The 9,537-nt window shown below is 36.9% G+C and overlaps 2 protein-coding genes across 2 annotated transcripts in view; one reads left to right on the top strand and one right to left on the bottom strand.

Annotated features, from left to right (window-relative positions):
- LOC106873164 (vasodilator-stimulated phosphoprotein) overlaps positions 1–1,156 on the bottom strand; it is a gene marked incomplete at its 3' end in the record, with an annotated part of 184,441 nt that extends 183,285 nt beyond the window's left edge. The window contains exon 1 of the mRNA XM_014920393.2: positions 603–1,156. Coding sequence (XP_014775879.2) covers positions 603–607 — 5 coding nt within the window. The remainder of the gene's footprint in view (positions 1–602) is intronic.
- Positions 1,157–1,338: 182 nt separating this feature from the next.
- Positions 1,339–9,537, top strand: part of LOC128249078 (signal recognition particle 9 kDa protein-like) — a 52,261-nt gene continuing 44,062 nt past the window's right edge. The window contains exon 1 of the mRNA XM_052971760.1: positions 1,339–1,501. Coding sequence (XP_052827720.1) covers positions 1,430–1,501 — 72 coding nt within the window. The 5' untranslated portion in view covers positions 1,339–1,429. The remainder of the gene's footprint in view (positions 1,502–9,537) is intronic.

The raw sequence follows: 9,537 nt of genomic DNA, 5'->3' as shown, positions 1-9,537 counted from the left end.
TACACACAGGTATATCTGATACAGTCATTCATTCAATAGGGGAGGGTAAAGAAAATAGACATGAAGTATGATAGTTAAAAAGGCGGGTGGTATTTATCATTTCGTGTTTCAAGACGTTTACTAGCGATGGATGTATGTGTATATATATTTATATATACGCACTCGAGATAGGCAATATTCATATAAGACTAGGGTTATGCAACATTTTAACACAGCCAGCATATGTGTACGGACGTCGATGTGTGTATATATATTTATATACACACACACACACACATATATGATACCAATATAGCCACATACTTCGGTGTATGTACATGCATATGTAAAGATAATAACTGACGGCATGATTAGAAGGTTTAATCATGCGGTTTATGAATCTTTCTTTGTACACTTAGTAGTCCAGAAAAGACTGGAAAAAAACAAACAAACCCCATTCTTATTAGTCATTTCTCAGGCGAGAGGGTTCAAAACAATACATCTGATTAAGTCCACTCACTCATCTAACATGTATATATATATATAAACACATACAAACATAGATATTCAACCATTTCATTTTATAACGTTTGATAGTGCGAGTTAAATTGTAAATAACTTACCACATGCTTGTGGGATCTGTGAAGTGTCTATATTTTTTCCACTAGACAAACATAAACAGCGAGGAAATAATTATCTCATGTATATTAGACGTATATTTTGACTGACAAATATGTGTATGTATATGTGTGAGTGTGTGTGTATATGTATATATATATATCTATCTATATATATATAGATCTATATATATAAACAGAGATATATATATATATATATAATAGAAACGTGTATATTGTATTAAACAAGATTTTTCTCTCTCAGTTAAATATGTAATTTTTTTTCTTTCTTTCTTTTGGGAATCTTTTATATAGCAAAAATATTTCCTCAATGCTGCTGTCTTTATCGATGAGGATTTTTCCTTTCCACAAAATTCGAAAATATTTACTATTTAAATACCCTTCGGCAAATATCACCATTCGAATGTATTAATAGAAAACCTTCCTTCACCACTACACTCCGAGATGTGCAGTCCTTTATCTAGCTTTCCGCAGCACTGGCGCCATGTTGACAGCAATATTCTATTTGATGTAATTACCTAAATGACTCACTCACTGCTTACCACCAGCAACACCAACGACATTGAAAAAAATAGTAGAAAAATAAAAGATAAAATTAAAGGAATGAAAATTATTAATCATTTTATTTAATAGAATTTTTTGAAATCAATTTTTATCTTTAACTAGGCATAAATCAATTTAATTTTTGTGCATATAATTATGACCAATCATAAAAGAGTTTAGCAATTTACTGCGTTATGCCTTGCCAACTGTGATAGTAAACGTGTTTTATCGAAATTGGAGTAAAAGAAAGAAAATAAAGCTTAATTAATATGACGTATATATCTAATTGGGACGAATTTGCCAAAGCAGTGGAACGAATATATTTAGCTGATCCTATGAAAGTAAGTTTCACGAAAAAGAAATTGTTATATAACGCCTGCTACATTGTTGTTATATCAACCAGCTGTAATTATGCTTTCTTTGCTGTCCATGTTTGCATGAAACCATCTGTTTGTATGAGATCGGAATTGTTTTCCAATGTATATGAAAATTCACTGAAATTCCTTTGGTAACAAAAGAAAAATCAATTTCATCTCTGTAACTAGCTATAACTTGGGTTCTGGGGTACTGTACTATATTGTCTGCAGAAACAAACTTCTCAAAATATAATTCCTATGCCTGTTTTTGAGATGAGTAAAATACCTATATCACTAATGTAGTGTACTTTTATTTGGACTATAAACCTCAGTTTTGTTGGGTTTTCTTTTAAAAATCTTAAGTATAGTGCATATAAAAATATTGGAATACTGAATTAGAAATAGAGATACGACAGTTCAATCCTAACTTTTTCATCCAGTACATGAAGAAATGCGACAACTGAAGACCAACATGAATTGATGAAGTTTTGTGTTTAATATACATTATATATTGTTTAATATACATAATATGAATTCATTGAGATTCGTATTTAATCTACATATGATATACATATAATTACCTTGAGATTTCATTAAACTTCTTGATGTATACGCACGTGCATTATGACGTGTGATTGTAGTCATTCCACCAATTTATTTGAAATGTTAAGTTAATCTGTGTTCATGAAACATAAAGTGTTGATTATAATTGTGGAGAATTTATCTCATCAATGTAATTGTTACCAGTATTGCCTTTTGAATGTCTTATCTTAGAATATTGAATCAAAATTAGCTTAGAGGTGTGGGAAAACAATTTCATAATGGGAATATATCCCTTAGTATAGGAACAGCTACTGAGAGTACTGCCACTTTGGTGTTCTCTCTATTTAAGGAAAACTGTTTTTGGAAACTTTTATCTAGAAACACTATCCCTGTTTGGAAGACTATTACACTCATCATCATTTAACGTCCATGGGTTGGATGGTTCAACAGGAACCGATGACCCGAACGGCTACTTTGGCATGATTTCTACAGCTTGATGTCCTTTCTAACGCCAACTACTTTTCAGTGTACTGGGTGCTTTTTCCGTGGTACCAACACTAGTGAAGTCACCAAATATTTGCAAGACAAGACCCCCTCAACTGAGCGGGGCATAGTAATGAAGGCTGTGAAAGTATGAGAGAGGAACAGGTGTCTTCCCCAGCTGAAAAGAGAGAGAGAGAAGGCGAAAGCATACTTTGAAGGTGCAAGGTAAATATGAAAGAGAAAATAGGGATAGAGGAACAGAAAAGGTGGGTGAGCAGGTAAGTGCGCTAGATAGTGAAAAGCATGTGACAGGGGATTAGAGATTAAGGGGTTGACATGGACACAATGAATATCAGTTTGGGGGAGGAGAGGTGTTGGATATAAGAGTGGGTCAGGGAGGAGTGATAAAGGTCAGTAACAGAGATACAATGTAATGTGGAGGGTAAGCAGTATTATGTACAGCACCTGAGTGAGTAGCACTGCAGTTAGAGGATTGATGGAGAAATGGGTGTTAGAAGATGAGCTTGTGGGAAGGGCTTGATAGGACCTTATCTTTGCTGAAATGGACAGGTCTTTTCAAGCATAGCATATCACCATTCATCTTGGTACTTTGTCATCTCCTCCAGAGGCTCAACATTTTGATGTCGGCCTTCACTACTTCATCCTACATCTTCCTGGGTGTCCCTCTTCCACAGACTTCGTCCATTTTTAGCAATTGGCTATTTTTTTATACAGCTATCCTCATCCATCTGCATCATATTGCAGCATACCAGCACAGTCTTCTCTCTTGCACACATCTGATGTCTCATGCCTGATTTTAGTACAGCAACTGCAGAAGTATTTAACTAAAAGTAAACCACAGCACTTGGCATTCATTGACCTGGAAAAGGTGGTTGCTATGGAAACTAGGAGAAGATGACTGGCTGGCGGGAGCCATTCAGGTCATGTACAGGGATGCTGTTAGTAAGTTGAGAGTTAACAATAAGTACAATGATGAATTTAGCATCACTAGTACTTCTCCCCAGCTCAAGATCAAACTGCATCTCATCTAGGATTACTTTCTTCAGAGCTATGTCTCTTTCAGTGACTTTCTGACCTGTTCCACTAATTTGGTATCTCTGTAATTCTCACTATGGCATCACCTTTACCTTTGTAACAGTTGACTATGCTGCACCTGTTGATGGTTATCATACCTTCCTGCACAACCAGATTAACTACATGGGTGACTAGGATGTATACCACTATGCTAGATATTTTAAGCATCTCAACAGTAATTTTTGACCCAAGTCTTTCCATGTTTTCATGTTCTTAATTGTTTTGTTTATCACACTGCTGCCCAAAGAATGGCTGAACCCTCTGCTGGTTTCACATTCAGATGACTCTCTTTCTCCCATTCATTTTCTATATTTAGTTGTCTTTCATAATGGCATTGGAAATTTTAGGGATAAAAATGGTAAAACCTTCATGACAATAATTACCTTGGTAATTGTTGCAGTTGAATTACTTTCCTTGGAGGAAGTAAAACTGAACTATTCTAGGCTTGTGGAAGACTTATGGTGCCTCTCATTGTCAAAATTACATAGTGAAACCATGTTACAGGTGAATCAAGTGTATTTAAAAAACAGGTTACCTGTAGGTGATTTGTTGCTCAACCCTAATCAAGCAGCACATAGGTAATCATTGCATGAAGTGGTGCCACTCATAGGGCCATTGATCCAGATATAACAAGCCTCTGCTAAACTGAGGACTGTGCTGTGGATCATCACTGTAATCCAAGTATTTGACTCCCTACTCACTGTAACTACAAGGAGGTTTCTACTTGCTTTAGCAGCCAACTCTCATTCAAACTACACTGTCATCTTAAAAGGTGTTTGTTGTTTTTAAGCTTGATGATTGCACATTTAATTTTATCCATGGGTACTGGACTTCACTGAGTATCATACTGAGGTGAGCTTGTTAGTGTCCACATCATGACTATATTGAACTATTTTTCTTGAGATATTCTTATTTTGAGTCCTGTATTCTTGAAGTGTAGTGGTCCATGTTTCATCTTCATGTGTGTCCTTAGATCCATATTACCAGTATTAATTACGTATTTTCCTCACCAATTTTGTAATCTTTTGGCTTTTTTCATGATGTTGCTACATTCTTTTTTCATTCTGTCTTGTATTTCTAGAAACTTTCATTCTTGTTTCTATTAATCTGACTTTACATGTTTTTCAATGGCATTGCTGTAGTGAACAACTGAAGATGTGACTAGGTTTTCAAGGCTGATCCTACGGTGACCACCAGCGCAGTCGTTGCTGGACATATTGATCTGAATTCAAATTGGATCTGCACTTTGTGTTACAGGTTCAAATAGAGTAGCAGCTGAGAACTGCAGAGTAAACACTTATTCCAAGACAAATAAGGTAAAAGTTCAAAGGCTATCCTCTTGAACTTCTCCAGTTTGGAAACTAACCATCCCATTCAACTGGAGATATTTTCAGAATCTCACTGAGATCTTCCATAAAAGAACAGTTGTCTTAAAATTAGCATTCAAAAAAATTACGTAGACAAAAACAGTCAGGACACAAATAGCTAATAGAAATGAATATCTTAAATCAGTTAAACCTAACATACTCAAAACCACCATCAGGTACCATTCTCAGAGATTTTATTCTTCCACTGTTTCCATTAGTTTTTTTTATAAAACTTCTGTATTTTTTAAATATTTATTCTTTTATTTGTTTCAGTCATTTGACTGCAGCCATGCTGGAGCACCGCTTTATTGGACAAAATGTTTTACAATTTGAGACATTTTCTGATGCCAGTTAATCAATTGCAATATAAATGTTATATTTCCTTCCCTCAGCCTCTATAACCCACTTGGCCAGTACTTCAACTGCTGTTTTCAGAAGCTCAATATTCTTTTCTACTCTAGGCACAAGGCCTGAAATTTTTGGGGTGGGGGCCAGTCAATTAGATCGACCTCAGTACGCAACTGATACTTAATTTTATCGATCCCAAAAGGATGAAAGGCAAAGTCGACCTTGGTAGAATTTGAACTCAGAATGTAAAGACAGATGAAATACCACTAGGCATTTCGCCCAGCATGCTAATCAGAAGCTCAATAGTGACTGAACTCAGTTATTCAGATCAAGGGGAATCTGTGAAAAAAAATTTTCCGAGCAAATCTGGCCAAACCATTGTTGGTATGTCCTTACACTTAAAGTTTCATTTCCACTGACAATGAATATCTCAGTACTTCCATAGTGGAAAAGCTCTCTTTCATTCATGCAACATGCAGTGTCTGATGTGGGTCTGATCTAAACTCATATTAAAAGCACAAACTTGATATGAATTTAACCACTATGGTATAAATTAATCTACAAAGAAAGAAAAAGCATTAAAATGCAATAATTCATGCTTATTTTATATAAGTATTGAAAAAGTGCTTTCAAAGTGATCATGTCAATAATGCAACAACACTTTCCATTCTAATATATATGCATACAGTTTATATCTACTAAATTTCACCTACTAGGTGTTAGTCAACCTGAGGCACAGCCCAAGGTATTTCATGGAATCAAAGTCAGTTAAAATACTGAGGCCCTACATCACAAGATATTGTAGTGCTCCAGGAGACTGACTGTGTATCTACATATTCACAAAAGTAATTATTGAATTCAACTGCCTTTTTCAAAAGCTCTACTTGCTGGTTTGCTATTCTTGTTGCAGCAATGCATAAAATGAATCCATTTCTTTAACTGTAGTCTAGTTTTCACAAACTGTGATCCTGCTCTTAGGACAGTTGCACTCTGGCAGTATTTGTAATTTTTGTTTTGATATTTTTAAGCATACTTGTCATGACATTTTGTGTATCTGATCTAAATTCATTTATTGTTTCTTTACATTTGTTACTCTTAGCTTCAGACTTTAAAAGCTATTTTGTTGTAAAAAGTGCATATCTAGCAAAATGGGCCCTCTACAAGCAAAAGAAGAATAACTATTTAGAATGTGTTGTTAATCATTAGTTCCTAATATATACTGATTTTTATATGGATGAAACCATCACACTTTACTTTATACTTTAACCTAACAATTAAACATCCTTCTCTCTAAAATACTCAAGCTTGGGAAGATGTTCAAGTATTCTTAAGAAACTCCTGCTCAAAAACAAGATGGACATTGGCATAAACTTAATTAATCCATTCCCTCTTCCTCTCTCTAATAAAACTTTGTATTCCAAACCTTAGTATATTCAGTTGATCTTTATTGAAGAGAAATTTCAAACTCGAGGTTGTATTGTTTACAATATTTGAATGGTTAGAATATTACTACCTTTATAATACTGAGTACAAGTGTGCAATCACCAGTATGTGTAAAACTACTGTCATTGATATGAATCAAAATAAAACCAAGTTATCTGCTACTAAGTCTAATTAGCTGTTCTTCTACTTCAGATGATTTTCAAATTAATTGTCAGTGCCACAAAAGATGCTTTTCAGATCCAACTCTATATCTTGCCAACTGGTGTCCAACAGATTATTCCTTTGTTTTTCCCACCAGCTTGCCACTTGAAAATTCTGAATTCTCAATAAATACTGAGTTTCACAATTTTTCATTTTGAAGCATATTTTAAAAATTTATTTTCTAATGAAGAAAGTATTTATACAGTTGAATGTATGACATTAAAACTGAGTACTTATCTTTGTAGTGGATTTGAAATCGTTTTAATGTAGGTTGTTATATGTAGACCAGTTACAAAGTTTTTCTTGCAAGGTGTTCATGATGATAAAAATTGCATCAATCTCACCAATCTTGGATGGTCTGTAAAGATCATGAGTGGTCCTTCCGTCATGACTAAACCATTTAAGAAACTTTACATATATATATATATCTACTTAAACAGGAATGTTCTTTTGGAACTAACTATACTGCGGTACATCAGCAACATATCTTAGAAATGAGAACAATATACCCCATCGTCATCATCATCATCATCATCATCATCATCATCATCCAGTGTTTTAAATCTCGCCATCTTGCCTAGTTTTGGACAACCTCCCTTCTCAAGCTAACCCTCTCAATCTCCTCCTCCACCTGTCCCCTCTACATTTTCCTTGGTCTACCTCACTTTCACCGTCCATTTACCTCAAACTCAAGCACCCTCCTCAGAACATGCTCCTCATCCCTCCTCAACACATGCCCATACCACTGCACTCCATTCACCCTTGCCAGCCATTCCACTGATTCCTCCAACCCCAGCACCCCCATCAAGTCCTCAGTCCTCCTCTTATCAAACAGCTTCACACCACACATCTCTCTCACTATTGCTCTCTTGGTCCTTCTCAAAATTGCCATCTCACTCCCCCTCAGACACCATGTCTCACTCTCATACAGCATTGTAGCTCTCACTTAACTCTTATAGACCCTTCTTTTCATCATCAATGAGAACCTTTTCTCGTATAACAACACTCCACATTCCCTGAATTTCACCTAGCCAAGTCTCTCTCTTACAGCCACCCTATCTCCCAAATAGCAAAACCCATTTCCACCTCATCATATAGTGTTTCCACTGGTTCTGCCAGCCTTCCAGCTCCTTTCTCACATCTTCCACAAATAAACTTTCTTTCCAGTCTTGGGGGTCACCTTCATTTTCGTACATCTGCCATGAATCCATTTCTCACATCTGGTACACAACACCACATGTGCCATTACCCTCCTCCCACATACACCACATGGATCCACCTTATTCACTAACACTTCTCCTTCCAACCCGCTCACCATCACCTTTGTCTTCTCGAGGTTTACCTTCAAACCCTTGTTTTCAGATGCCTCCTTCCATTTCCAAAACTTCTCCCTCGATCCCTCCATTGTCTCACTCATCAGAACAAGGCCATCCGCATACAGTATCTCCATTATTAATCCCTCTCTTCCACTCTCCGTCACCACATCAACCATAGATCTTGCAACCACCTTCTTTGCACAATTCTTCATATTATTATACCTGGCTTTCATTTGCTCAGTCCTATTATTGAATAAAGCTTTGTGCGCCTCCTTCTTCCTCACTATCACATCCCTCACCTCCTCGTTCCACCACCACATATCTCCTCAATCTCTCTTACCTTTTGTCCTTCTACCCAGTTTGTCACATGCCTTTGGTACCCCTTTAAAAGACTTTCACAAATCTGGTGCATCAATGCTTACCAACTTCTCAACTCTCTCCTCAAACCTTGCTCTTGTTTCTTCTTCCTTCAGTTTCCACACCTTTCTCCTCTCAACCGTTTCCTTTCTCACACACTTTTTAACTTTCCTCTTATCCAAGTCATCAACCACCAGCTTGTGCTGCAACTCCCCTGGTATTGTCTTCACATCCCTCCGATACTTTCTGTTTTTCCTGCCAACCAATATGAAATCAATCTGTCTCATTCCCTCCCTGTACTGAAAGTCACCTTCCTTTTCTCTATTTTCCTAAACCACATGTTCACCACACACAACTCTTTCTCATCACAAAACTCCAGCAGCATCCTTCCACATTTCTCTCCCCAATTCCATTTCCCTTATGCACACCCTCAAAGCCCTGGACCCATTTCCCAATATGTCCATTAAAATCACCCATGCCCAAAACCAATTCATCTACCTTATGTAAGTCCCACTCATTCGTCATTTCATCAAAGGACTGCTCTTTCTCAGTGATCCTGCTTCCACTTTGTGGACCCTACCCACAAATCACTCTCACCACTTCTTCCTCAAATGCTAACACTACTGTCATCACTCTGTCACTCTTTCTCCTGACCTCCACCACCTTCTCACAGATTTCTTCCTTCACCACACCTCCTGTCCTCTTGCTGTTTCCCGACCACCACAACTTTTACCTTCTTCCCTTGACCCCCCCCCCCACTTGCACTCTGGTCCTTCCACCTAGCCTCCTGCACACATCCACCCTCCTCTTCCTCAATTCCTCACACACCTCAGTTCCCCTTCCATGCAGACTGCCCACATTCCAACTT

The sequence above is a fragment of the Octopus bimaculoides genome, chromosome 11 (genome assembly GCF_001194135.2).
Source record: "Octopus bimaculoides isolate UCB-OBI-ISO-001 chromosome 11, ASM119413v2, whole genome shotgun sequence".
NCBI classification, from domain to species: Eukaryota; Metazoa; Mollusca; class Cephalopoda; order Octopoda; family Octopodidae; genus Octopus; species Octopus bimaculoides.
Note: the sequence above shows the minus strand (reverse complement) of the source record. Positions and strands in the feature narration are given on the sequence as shown.